The sequence below is a fragment of the Zonotrichia leucophrys genome, chromosome 3 (genome assembly GCF_028769735.1).
Source record: "Zonotrichia leucophrys gambelii isolate GWCS_2022_RI chromosome 3, RI_Zleu_2.0, whole genome shotgun sequence".
NCBI classification, from domain to species: domain Eukaryota; kingdom Metazoa; phylum Chordata; class Aves; order Passeriformes; family Passerellidae; genus Zonotrichia; species Zonotrichia leucophrys.
Genome location: NC_088172.1, coordinates 11,471,451 through 11,486,071, shown reverse-complemented (window position 1 = coordinate 11,486,071; position 14,621 = coordinate 11,471,451). Strand labels below are relative to the sequence as shown.

The following is a 14,621-nucleotide window of genomic DNA, read 5'->3' as shown; positions in this document are numbered from 1 at the left end:
GATCAGAAATAGGACTCTCTTCTGCACTGATTACCAGCATTATTTTCTGCAACCACATACTACTAAGTTCAGTGACATAAATTCTCATATATTTCTAATGTATTTTACATCCGGATTTCCCACCAGTTGCCCTTTACGTATGGAAATAGAAAAAAGAGAAAGCAAACTGGTCTATTCTACAAAGCACAGGAAAATTGTAACAACATTTACTTTTAACACTTGCTCCTTATTTTTTTCATTTGAAAGTTGATAAAAAATAGTAATCCTAATGAAACCTCTACAATGGTAGACTGATTGCTATGGATAATTATATAGCTTAATCTGGAACATGGATCTTCCACCTAATTCTGTCAATGTCATACATATTTCACTTAGTTCAATACACCCACAGCACCTCACGAAATATCTGAATTTTGATCCAAAGAAACTACATTTGCTCATTCATTTTTTTATCCTATACTGTATCTCCTCTTCTATTAGGAGAAAGAAACACGGATCAGGTTATCACAAAGGCAATACGTATTTTTGCATTACCTAACCAAATACTGTGAAAAAGCTTCGCAGGAATGAGGAAAGAAAAAAAGTTGTATTTTCAGTCATTTTTCTGCTTTACAAGGTTGTGGTACCATGGCAGGGAAGAACAGAGAAAGCAGTGGCAGCCAGTCCATTGAGGTTGGGCCCTTCCCACCCCTTACCAAACCATGGACAACTACTAGTTGGACATTTTTCTGACTTTTCCACTGCCCTAAAATATTTCCAAAATATTACCAAAATATAATCAAAATATTTCACATCACAAGAGAGAGTGAATGGAACAGAGGGAAGTAACTTAAACCCACTACCATTTTGGCAATTAAAATCTTGGTGTACAGAACATAACTAAAAAGATTCAAAATGGAAGTGTAGGCCCTCTATAAAGAACTAAAGCCACCTAGGATATTCTGCCAAAATAGAAATGTCAGCTTTCTCTTAAAGAAAAAAGAAACCTACCTGACTTCCTTCTGAAACCTTATCTCACATAAAATTGAATTAAACCCACTAAATGTGGTCTGCCTGCAACTATATGAAAGGAGAGCAAACTCAGGTCAGAAGTACAAAGGGCTAACCAATACTCAAAAAACATGAAAGAACTTCAGAAACATATTTGAGTATGCACTGACATTTCAGAGCAATAACTGAAATTCATGTAACTCATTAGTCCCTAGAGTATGCCAGTTATTGCCAAATAATTTTGGAAGTGTAATGGAGTCATTTCTTGATCAGCCTAGGATGCCTACTAACTCTCACTACAAGGTGTTTTGGGATGTCCTTTATGATTTTAAATTAGGAGAGAACATATTAAGTCCTGCAATATATATTTGAAAAAATCCTTAAGAAATATTTGGCACTTACTTGAAAAGGTCAAGAAAAGCTTCAAAGCATTACATTTTTAAAATATTTAGCTACAATCAAGAGCTGCAAGGACCTCTTAGGGACCTTGTACATTGCCCTACAGCCACAAGCAACCACATCACATGAATCCTTTCCTAACCTCATTAAATTTAGCCTTTAAAGTTTTATTGAGCTCTTTTTCTTTCCAATAAGCCACATGAAATAAATTCTCAAGGCTTTAATGCTTGTAAACACCTTTTTTCAAGCCAGGAGTGTTTAGGACCAAGTCGTACATATTTGGTCTCATGTATTCACTGTCCTCTATTCTCATGTTTAAATTTTCTGCATTTCCACAGATCAATTCCATACTTCCAGTTATCAACTATAATTGCTTTAGGTCTTGTCCCCTTAATCTCCCCAAGCCTCCTCTCACATGAGCAGCTCTCTATTTTCTGGATCATCCTCTGATTGACTTTCTTTGTGCCTGTCACAATTTGTATTTGTAAAAGATGGGTAATGAATGGGAAACAATACCCAGGTGAGGGATCATTAATTCTCCAACGCTACAGGAAACACCTGAATCAAAGTTAACATTTGACTTTTCCTGAGCTGACACTTTGGTAATTCACACTTCAGCATCCTTGCCAAACGATGCACCCTTAACTTGAAGAAACTTGGTGCATGTGTTTGGTATCAATATAATTTATTGTGGTAAAAAATTCATGTGGACACTAAGGGATAAATACATTTTAAAAGTTTTTACTGATATGAAACTTGCCATATGTAATTAGTCAGGAATGTTGAGCCATTGAAAATAATTAAGAAACAATATTTTTCTCATGTTGCTCTATTTTAATTGTACCAATTGTTCTAAAGCATGCTATTTTTAGGTATGTATTAATATTTTGAAATTAACTTATTCTATATATTACATTAACTTTTAGAGAGAGGCACTGCTAAAGTAATGGTACTTTAAAGAAGTGATCCCCAAGTTTTTCACACATTCAGGACTAGTTAGTATCGTTAATTTTTCAGCTGTTAAGGAGAAGTAGCTCAGCTTTATCACACCATATAGAATTTATTTTCACACATTACTATTACGGCATTTTCTTGGCATGTGGAAGACTGGAGTTCAACACCTAAACTAACCTAAACCTTTAGAAAAACCTAAACTAAGAAAAGTGCAAATTATAAGGATGTATTTAATTGAATTTAGGAGAATCCAAACAAGTCAGATATGTTTTCAGAATATATCTTCAGAGTAGCTCTAATACTAACATATTAAAAACCTACTGCAATGCTCAAATGTGATAGAAATAATTTTCTCTTGGAATTTAAACAAAACTAAATTTCAGGTTACAGGAGTACTAGTATTTAAAATGGGGCAAAACACATAACACCATATTGCAAGCATAACTCAACAAAGAACATATCAAAAGATACACTGGATTGTAAATAATTTACACTTGTTTCAGCTGAGGTACCAGAAAAGCTACCCAATTGCCATACTTAATACCCCAATTAAAAATCTGGAGTACTACCTTTTGCAGAAGTGCCCCAGAAAAGGTTTTGAATGCACGTGCACTGCTCTGCTCAGGCACTGCCACACCTGATGCATGCACAGGGTGCAGAGAGGAGCAGGGCACTCCCCTCACCTATCTGAGACAAGGCACAGGCAACACTGGGGAATATGCCTGCGCCTGATCCTAACAGTTCTGCAGATTTTTGAAATTATAACTACGCATTCAGAAAGGATTCTCTCCACCTTGCTCACAATACTTACGTCCAGTTTGTTTGCCTATATGTATTATTCCAAACGTCAATCAAAAAGCTGATTTTACAAGAATTCCCTGAGTTTCTGCTGCAGCTAGAGGTGAAACACAGCAAACCATGTAAAACAGTGTAAAATTAGAATTAAATACTAAATTAGATTTCCTGAAGCTGATGGAAGGACCTTGCATGCAAAAAGTCAAAACCGTTAACTAAAGATGTATATTTATGAAATAAAATTTTATTACACTTTATTGGCTCCTCTACTTTTTAGCCTATAAGTAATTCTCGGTCCTTAATTTCTTTTATTGTCATAACTTTGACAAGAGTCTTGGGTTTCCTTGCTGAGCTGTCTTCAAGGCCTATGTTCAGCTAAGGGACGTGCAGGGCCTGGGTGTCAGGATTCCTGTTTTCCCCCCTCCCCTGTGGGTGATTATGAAATTTCAGTTCAGTTTTTCACATTAATATGTATCCCAGTTAACTAACAACATTATAACAATAAATTATAAAAAGCATGGATTCTAACCACTTTGTCCTCCTTTGGGAAAGCATCCAAGGAAGCAGAATAAAAAGAGAAAAGAAAAAAAGAAGAGATAAAGAATAAAATAGGCAAGTATTATTAGACAGATTTCAAAGAAATGCAATTCCAATAACTCTCTACGAAGAGACAAAACCACAAAATTAAGAAAAAAAGAGCTTTAAATAAAAAGATGACATTACTGTATATGTTGAAAACATGTTTTCGTGCCCTGACCCACAGAAGCATAAACAATATAAGAAACAAAATGCAAGTTACAAATGAAATGACACTCTTCCATTTCTGTGGCTTGAAATAGGGGGTGAAAAATGGTTAAAATACATTTCCATTTTTTTTTCTGAATAAAGTTAAGCTGTATCACATGCACTCATTAATAGAATAATGTAATACATCAAAGTAAACTATATTTTCAGAGACTTGCTCTGATGACACCATCTACAGGTGACACAATGCAATGCATCTATTTTTACTAAATGCATCTATTTTTACTAATATTAATACACGCACATTTTCATTCAGTTTACCTACATAGTTCTCTTCAGCATGTGAATTTAATTTAATTGAGACTCACAGGTACATCGGAGGCTATGGAAAATCTCTAAAACAACCATGAAATGCATCTTTTTGGGGAATCATTTTTGCTTTACATGAAATTTCAGAAGGCCTATTCAGCTGATGTCCATCTTAAAAAAAGTGAAAAGGCCACAAACTTGTTCCTTTGTGAACATGATTATCTGCTATACAATCTGTGTTCACTTTTAGGTGAATTTGTGTTGATACCAAGAGCACCTATAAATTTACCCTACAAAAGCCTGGCATCTTAAAGCCACACAAGAAAGTTGCCTCATCTCATGTCAGAAAATAAAACTGTTCACGTAATAAAAAGAGATGCGTAAAATTTACAGCATTTTATTTTAAATAATATATAAAATTATTTTATATAAATTATATATTATATAAAATTATACATAGATAATATAACTTATATAAAATATTTTAAATTTTAAAACATTTTAAAATTCATAAAGTTTTACAACACACCATAGTTCTTGATGACCAGCCAAAAATAATCACTGAATAACAGTATTCCAAATTTAGATCCTACTGCTCCTGTATGAGAGTAGTCAGAGGCTTGGAAGGGACTGACTGACCAGAGGGTACTCTTGGATAATATTTGGTTTTGTGGAAAGCTGCTACAGCTAACTCATGCAAATCAGAGGGAGAACCATTCATTTCACTTACCTGAAAGTAGGATGCTTAATCCAGACTAATCTGAAGTTTTATTCTTTAAAAAAAATTTTAAATAAATTGGCATAACACTTTTCCTCTGCCAAGAAAAGTGGTTGTTTTCTGGTTTTTTTAAACCAAAAAATTGACTGACTTCATGTAAAAGCAATCTATAAATGTTTATGACAGGCTCAATGAAAATAAAAATGCAATACTAAATAAGGCTTCAATAAGAATTTATTAATGTGGAGTTGTACCTGAGCAAAAGGGTTTCTTTTTTTATTCTATGAAAAACAAGTATATTTTCTACAAGCTTTCGCTCCATAGAACTGGACACTATTACTCTTTTGCTTTAATTAACTCTGTGATTCCCAAGTACCTTGGCAATCATTAGATACATTTGTTTTACTTGTATGATTTTACATTGATTTACGTGTATGATACACACATCATAATGAAGCAATGAACGAAACACTTAAGTAAAATGACGCATGAAATGCCAAACTTAAAGTGAACAATCTGCAGCATGACAATGTCAGGAGGCTTTTCCTTAAGAGCATAATTCAGAACACTTACATTGTTTGATCGCAGAGAGACACGACCTCCACACCGAGCACAGAACTTGGTCCGGCAATAAGAGCACAAATGGCCACAACCATCTGCAAACTTTGTTTTATGACAGATTCCACATGTTGGAGCATCATCCTTGTGCTCTCCCTGGTAACGGCGGGCTTCTTCCCCTATCTTTCTTACTTGCTCTTTATAGCTTTCAAATTGTTGATGCAACCTCCTGCATAGATGAGAAAAAAGTTTATATAGCACGAATAGGAGGAAAGATTACTACTCTGTATTTCTTCAGTTTGCAACTCCATCTAATATTCTGGGCCTGTTCACAATACTACATGTACCTCATATCAAATACACACTGCACACAGAAGACTGTATAGGGCAATCTAAAGGAAAAAAAAAATAGACATCTTTGTTCTTGAAGGCTTACCTCAAAGATTACAAACAAATCATTTCACTTGTCCAGAAATTGATCCAAATGCGTATACTGAACAAAACTGCCTACCATGTACTGAATAAAAGAAATAACTGTGTGAACAAATCTGCATCTTTTTAACCAACTTAATTTATTCATCAGGTGTAATCAAAATATGTAAATCAATCTCCAGTTTCAGTGCTTTCAAAATCTAGATTACTAACACATGCAACAGATATTTCAAAACATGGTCTGCGATGACACTGACCTTACAAGAACATGAGAACATCTTTTTATTTCAAATTTGTATCTTAACAATCTGTTGTGTTTTCTCTTGTTAAGTATGAGTGAATACTTAAAAGTTTGCTATCCCTCATTATAGATATCCCAGCTTAGCTGTAGGAGTATACAGAAGCATTAGCAGGTGCACAGGTTCCTAGGATGAAGACTGGTGTTGAAAGAAGCAGCACTTCTCCTCCAGCTGCCCCAAACAACAAACACCCTGACCCTATGCCCACCATCTGGAGAAGCATACTGCTGCACAACACACTCACCTCCTAAATACAGCTCAAAAAGACCTGAGCCAGCCTAAGGAGGAGATTCCAGAAGGGCAAAACTTGGTCTTTGCCACATGCTATGTAGAACTGTAAGGCTTTTCCAGATGTTGCTTCAAATCTACATCTCCACGGATAACGTTTAAAAATCATGAGCAACTACACAGATCATGAATAGAAAGAGGCAATCTTGAGTTTAATAAATGGAAACAGTAGGTGTGTTGTCTATAGAGGTCTTGGTGATATCCTTTATCTCTGCTCTGAGCTACCTCTACCTACTTCCTTAATTAGCACTGACTCACACCATTTAACCAGTGTATTTTTAGTGACACAATGCCATGTTTCTGTGGGCTTGTGTGTGTGTGGAGAACTTGTCTGGAGTTTTAAGATGTAAATGATCTGTGTTATTTGTATGAAACACTTTTTTGGTTATGTGGATATTTTTACTTTAACATGATATTCAAGCCTAAAAAATGATAATTCAACTTAACTCACAGGAATTGTGGTAAAACACACATAATTCAGTTGGACAGGAATATTATTGCTTGTGAATTGTATTTCAACCAGCTCTCACACTAAAACCAGTAACATCACATGGGTGCATTCTAGTGAGAATGCAACAACAGCAAAAGCTAAGCAACTGAATAATCTATTCTCCTCAACTACAAACATGATACATTAAACTTAACGCTTTATGTAAATCAAAAGCTTGGCAGGAGCAGCAAAGGGTTTGTTTTGTTTTATTTTTTACTAACCTGCTTAAAAACCTTTGCAGTATTTAGTACGATGAGAAAAGTAGGTCAAAGAATTAGGCAAAATACTGGAGAAACTTAATACTTTTTGCCATATAACTGGATTACACGTATGAATTAACTTATCTTACACAGCTTCTTACTTATAATGCACAAAAACAACTTAAGACATTCAGGAATTTTTATAATAACTAGCTTAAAGAATGCAATTAAATAATGGAGAGGTGTGTAGGTAAATTTCTTATTACATCAAATATTCTATTAAAAAATGAAGCCACGGAAACTTAATTCAGTTCTCCTCCACTAGAGTAAAAACAAAAGCCCTGGCTGTTCACTAATATGGAAAGGGAAGATAACAGCAAGCACTGCCCTTCTTCCTGTTCTTTTCCAATTATACCATCTACATTTGAACATTTCTATCTCAAACAAAGCTTAGGAAGAGTATTAATACAATTATGTTTTTGTCCTTCTGTGTGCACCAAGAGATAGATGAACATGCTACAAACTGGGCAAAACTTAAATGAGATGAAATTAAAGTTCTTTATAAATAAGTATCACTTGTTTATAGATTTGTTAATTTCTGAATCCATGTAAGACATGTTTTACTATCAAGGCTTTGAAACTTTTATCTTGCATATCACACACAGCACTACTGAGGAAATGCTGGCATTTTATCTACAGTGAGAACGGAACTGGAGAAAACGACTGCACATTTCACAGAGCAGAAAGAATCTTACCCAGCTCACAGCAGGTCTGGTTCAATTGGCTCTTTTTTTAACGACCTTTTTGAGGAAAAAGCTGGATTTCTGTATCTCTGGCTCTTCTATAATGGTGGCAGAAAATCCCCCTCAATAGTTTTGCCATATATTAGAAGCGTTTTAAGTATTAAGCAAGAACTAAAATACAGTTGGTAGGTTTTGACTTGTTCTTTAACTTCCAGGCTATTGAGCACATTTTCATCAGAAGAAAGGAAAATTTAAAACTATTAAATATTCCTTAATGTAGACAAGCACCTAAAGGTTAAACTAAAGACCTAATAAGAGCGTATGATACATGGCTTGGCAGAGCCTTGAGGCAGACACCAATGCAATCCCCTCTAACAGAAAGACAACCAGACCACTGTGTGAGAGGGATATATGCATACACCCATATGATTTTTCATCATGCACCCAAACATTTATCTGGTTCTGCTACAGGAGTGAAGGGCACGTGCAGGATCAGCTTACTCTGAGACATTGCTGCAGCACTTCACCCGTGCAGACTCTGAACAAAGAGCGGCATCCACCCCAGTGGACGCGTCTGGGGAGGGCGCTGCTATTTCACACCCACAGGCATGGCACACATGAGTGATCAAAAAAATCCCACCATGGGAGAGTCTTTGGGCCCATCACATCTCCTGTGACTAAACCACACTCCACTGTTGCTAAAATACTGGAGAGACTGAGCAGCTTGGAGAGGGACATCAGCCTCGGGACTTTGCTGCAGCTGCAAAGGGGGTCAGCATCACTACCCACCGAGCACAAAAACCAACACACACTTTGCATGCCTACAGGGAAAGACTTAACCCGCTCACTTTTACCATGTACATAGAACTCAACATATGTTTAGGTTGCTGCTGTATTTTCTCCAAGAAAACATGATGGCTTCCTCCTCCCTTTTTTTTCAAAGGTATTTCACAAAAACCCCTGCTTCAGCTGTGCTGTATATGTACCATATTTTCATTTGAACATTCATTATTTTAATTTGATGGTAAGACTTTTACTTTTTACAGTGTAAACTAGTAAAAAAATTACTGATAGGCAATTCTTCAAGGCTTTACTCACATCTTCATATACTTAGCAAAAAACTGTAAGCCTTGAATGAAGACACTTGTGATAAATAACTTACATAATTTAAACTTTTCAGACAGCTCACTGATATAATTAGGAGAACAAACAATGAACACTGAGGCCATTTATAACATAGACTGTTCAAAATGTGTTACATAACACAGAGAAATTATCATTTATGTTGTTGGATTCTTTGCACCTGGACCAAGATATATATATATATATTTTATTGTTTTAATTATTTAAATTACAATTGAAGGCTGTAATTTTTAATAGACTATATTATTGCTTCTTTTGCTGCTTTAAATTCACATATTAAATTATATTTTGCTGTTTTAAATACCTATCTAAATTATTTGTATATATATCCTGAAGAGTAGAAAGCTTCAAAATATCGCATTTGCCTATTTATGCTCTGTCTGCACAGATTATATAAAAAATTTATTAAGATTTGTGTCTCTTTCATGCAGTTACATTTTAAATTACTTTAAATGTGGAATGAAATTATATTTTGTACTTCCTTACGAATCCAGTAGGTGGCAATGCAGATCGTATTTTCAGTCTCCTAGTTCAACTCAAATGGCTCAGTCTCAAAATTAAACACCTGATGTAATGTTATAAAAATATTATGCCCTGTCATGAGTTCATGTTAGTAGAAAAAGTGCCGCCTTCTAAGTGACACAGCCTTAAGTAACTATCCACCAGCAGCTACCACGTCTGAAAAAAAGCTTAGCAAAATGCAGCATTTTGTCCTCTTCACCCACACCACACAAACACATCATCACACAGAGCTCACACAAGTTTTTCCATAAGATAAGCAGGCGTTTAGCAAGCTCTGTTCTTGGCATTCTTTTTTTACGACAAATAAATAATTTAAAATGCAAACAGCAATACTGCGTATGCCCACGAAAGCAACAGCTAGAGCTAAAAACCTGTTGGTGATCCTTGAGCATCTACATTGAAGCTGTGACCTGAAAAACGTTGTTCAGCTGCTCTGTAGAGCTGGAATTACCTCAGTGGCAGCAGATGCCTTGCTGGTGTGCCAGCCCTGCAGCACCATCTCATGGAGGTGCTTCCAGAGGGAGCTTCGGCCTCAGCCCCACCAGCACCTCAGCTGGGAAAAGCTCTCAACTCATTCCAGCTTCTGGGAATATACTTTAAACAACAAAGTCCAGACAGGCCATTTCAGCAACTTGCTGTGGATAGTTTTGTATGAATAAAGAGAAATGAGGGGTTTATGGGGAATCTAGCATGTGTTGACAAGAAAAACAGCTAAAGTTGAGTGGAGAACTCTTGATATATTTTCTGGTTACTTCATTATTCATCCCATGACATAAAAATCCATTTTTAAAATCTATACCCTCTGTACAGGTAGGACAAGTTAAGATTGAATAGTAACAACATATCTAACTCTTCAAGCTCCCTTGATGTAGCAATGTTAATTTGAAGACAAGGATATTTTTAAATGTTTGGGGGTGTGCTGCTTTTTTAGCATGGGCAATACTTGGTTTGGTTATTTTGTAAAGATGAAATAACTGCAGGATGTACTTGTATTGCAAAATATTGGACTTCTGTGATTTTGGATGTTAATATTTCTATATTAATGCTAATATTGTATTTTTTATTTAGTGTGAACTGCTGCTTTAAAAACCAAAGGCAAGCAAGACATAGTTTCTGTAAGGTGTGAAACAGGTAGCAATACGATAAATCAACTGATCTTTAGAGGTAAAAAAGGGTCATGTTTCTGTAAAAGAAATACAAGCATTTATCAAACTCTACCATTATTCAAATGGTAGAGTTAGTGGCTTTCATATCCATATTTTCTCCTGCACATACTGACTGCTTCTGTTTCCTACTGTCCAACTTGTCACTTTTCTGTGACTTTACTTAACACCCATTTGACCTTGCCCTAATCACATTTCCTGTAGGTCCTGTCTCTCACTCCTACACATTTTTAAATAAATATATCAAAATAGTTATTATAGACATATAGTATGTTCTCTATCCTACAATAAAAACAATAAATATTCCTCAAAATTTCAGTTTTACCTGGCCTGAAGCTTTCTTCACTCTCCCCTGTTCACTCAACACACAACTATGGACCAACTCCATTTTCTCTCAACTTGGTGTTCCCCTGCCATCCATGACATTTTTCATCTCCCCAGCAATCACCTTAATCCAGCTGGGCGTCAGCCCTTCCTTCTCCACATGCCAAGATCTCTTCTTCTTCCTCCCTGTTTCACTGGTGCAAACACAAATCTCACCGTTCTTGTACTCACAGGTCTGCCTCTACCTCACATTTGTCTCCTCTCCAAACTGAAATGTTTGGCATAGATACTGACTCCGGTCAAGGGTGACCTGTACACCAAACTTCATAAATTGAAACAGAAATTTCCTTCTATCTCCAGCACAACTTAACACCCTCTCCATTCTGTTTGCACTCGAGACCAATAACCACTGTGCTAAACACTGGAGTCAGACCTACTTAGACCTTCACCTAAACTGTTGTATAAGGGGCTAATTTTGCAAATTAAAACCAAACCAAACAAAAAACAAACAGAAAACCACACACCCAAAAAACTCCCCAAACCAAAAAAAACCAACCAACCAACCAGCCCCAAAAAAACCCTCAAAAAAAACCACCAGAACAAAACACATTGAAGTTTAGCTGATTTCATATCTTTCCAGCTTAAACATTCAGCTATCACCAGCTCATCCCTCAATTCCTTTTTCTGCCAGTGCAAGCCTGTCAGTCTGATAGTGTAATCACAGTTCTGCAACAAATATAATTTAATTTATTTTACCTCTCTCTTTGTATTCCTCCGATGAATCTGCTTTTCTACTGCATAAAACATAAATGGCTTATCTTCACCTTCAAAGACTTTGACAGCCTATTTCCATCCTGCCTATGATTTCTCATTCAGGACTGAGATGCTTCTGCTCAAGTTAAACTTTCAAGCAAGAATCACAGAATGGTTTGGGTTGGAAGGGACCTTAAAGATCACCTAGTTGCAAGCCCCCTGCCATGGGCTGGGACACCTTTCATGGACCAGGCTGCTCAAAGTCCCATCCAGTCTGGTCTTTGAGGACTTCCCTTTGTTGCCTCTAGCATGGGAGTAATAGGAACATCACTGCTATCACATTATCCTCCTTAAAGCTCTCCTTCACCTTGATGCCTGCAAAGATCCGGACAAAAATTAGATATGTCAAAAGCATGTTAAAACTTTTACTTAACAGGCTAGACAATACAGACTCTCCTGTCTGTTTTTACTGGTCTATTATTTGCCTAACACCTACAGTGCAGGCTGCCCCAGTGACAAAGATCACCTTTGTTTCTACACATGTGAAAACCTCCACTCACAAGGGTTTTAGTGCATGACAAGTGCTTACAGGCAGTATGGTAATACCAACCTCCCAACACGATTCAGAAACACATGAAGATAATTTTTAAAATTTCTTTTCATCATGTTATGATTCTAGTTATTTACTTTCTGCTTTCCAGCCCTCAGACAATATACTTAGAGTTTTCCCCATGTCTATGAGGGGCAAGGCATTTTTAATGCCTTAGTATTTTCCTATAGGTCCATGACACCAGTCCAGGAGAAGCAAAAGCACGAAAAATTTTATTGTGAGAATCATGATAAAATTTAGACTTGGGCAAGACAAAGGTTTCACTTACAGACCTCACACAGGAACTTAGACTTGGCCTTCACCACTGGAAAGTTGTACACATGTAGCAGATACTTCCTCCCTATATATAAATTGTCTTAATTCCAATTCCTTTCTATAGTCTATTATCAAGCACATACTACCTGGCAGCATCCTCACAAGCCTGTACAGGCTGTTGCAAAGACGTCCCACACCTTGTCTAGAAAGTGTCCCTGCTCATCACATCAGAGAAGAGACACACCAGCAAAGTGGTGTGGGCTGCAGTTTATTCCCAGGGCTCTTATCTGGTGCCTTTTCACCAGCAGGAACAGTCATTTTCAAGTTAACATTTTACTTAGGGCTGGTTTTCTGCAAGCATATAAATGAGCTCATTAAATAACTTGTATAAAATGCAATTTTTCATCTTCCTGGAAGATTTACTAATGCAGATTATTGGAAAACTTTATTTTCATATACTTCTATTTGTTGGTGGTTTTTAAAAATAACTACAGCCCACAAGCAGACTTTTTCCTTACACAACTGAAGAACTGTGAGTCAAAAATATGCAATATCTACAATAAGGAATTTACATTCCAGCTTCCCACAGTTCCTCCCAAATGACCTATACCCTTTCTCAGGTAAAAATGAGAAACCAGAGAACAAAGCAAACAACACATAATAGTACTAAAAAAGGCATAGCTGAGGAATTCAGAAAGAAACTGTGCATGTCTTCTATTAAAAAGCATTTACATGTTGAGATATATTTAGTACTGAAGGAATCAGTGCCTTCTGCTCAAACTCAATTGGCAAAGTGAGAGTTTGACTGGAGCCAGTAGATGGGTGGTGACAACACCCCACAGTGTGTCAGTGCCTCTTCCTTTGGTCTTAACCAGTCTGGCCATTCTAACACACCTCTTACCTCTGCTGGCAGCCTCACCAGTATCAGTTATCCCATGTAATCATCACAGCTCTGCTGCATTTTCCTGTGCTTAATTTCTTCACCACTCAGCTCTCCTAACACAGACAGTGCAGCAGGAGAGCAGCTGGTTTGCTCTGAGAAGTTGTCATCAATTCCAAGTGAGAAAGTTCAGAAAGTTTCATGAGATGATACAGAGCTGTTAGCAGCCTGGACTTTACCAAATGCAACACCTAAAAAGTTATAGAAATGTCACTATGTTACAGTCCCACTCTTACTACAGCATTAAAACACACATTCAGGCCAAACATTGTCTGCCTAATAAACACAGGACCTATAAGCATACTCAGCTTTTTAAAGACTCCTGAAATTACTCATGCAAAAAAAATGCAGAGGTAAATGGCTGTATTATTTTATTTGCCATTATTCATGTAATATTGTTGCAGAAAAAAAGAGCCATAATGACTGAGGGACAGCAATACCCATGCAACCATATGGTCAGTCACTCCAGGAAACTCAGTGGGGTTAGATGTGACTGAAAGAAAGAAAATCTGACTCCATACAGTTGCATTAACGTTTATGGATTAAAAAAAAAAAGCAGAATCAGAAACTGAGGAAAATTATTTGACTGCAGCAGAAGTGTGAGCTTGAGCATCTCTTGCACTTGTGACTCTATCAGAAATATGTATCTCCTAGAAAAAAAGACTAGGAAAAAAAAAGCAAAATCAAAATAACATTATTTTCTACAAAGATTGTTTTAAAACTGAATTTGATTTTCCGTAAACATTGCTTTAAAACTGAATTTCAGTTCCCAAAAATTTGTCAGCTTAAGTCTCCACAAGATCCATTGTAAAAAAGGCCTGAGAAATTTTCTCCTGTTGACCCACATTATCAGACTGATGCTTTAACTTTTAGCTTTCAAATTCTTCAGATTCTGTACTGCCTCACTGTGTGACTCTGAACTTCATGTAAAGTGTTACCAAGTTCTCTTCACAGAGTAGTTCGACAAAACAATCTTTTCCAGCCTGAGAACC

General features: G+C 36.5%; 1 protein-coding gene across 29 annotated transcripts in view; it reads right to left on the bottom strand.

The window, feature by feature from the left end:
* Positions 1 to 14,621, bottom strand: part of RIMS1 (regulating synaptic membrane exocytosis 1) — a 305,676-nt gene that overhangs the window by 183,083 nt on the left and 107,972 nt on the right. For all 29 annotated transcript variants that reach the window (XM_064707391.1, XM_064707378.1, XM_064707380.1 and 26 more), the window contains exons 2-3: positions 5,483 to 5,696; positions 3,668 to 3,679 (exon numbers count right to left, since the gene is read on the bottom strand). In XM_064707391.1, the coding sequence (XP_064563461.1) occupies positions 3,668 to 3,679; positions 5,483 to 5,696 (226 nt within the window). The remainder of the gene's footprint in view (positions 1 to 3,667; positions 3,680 to 5,482; positions 5,697 to 14,621) is intronic.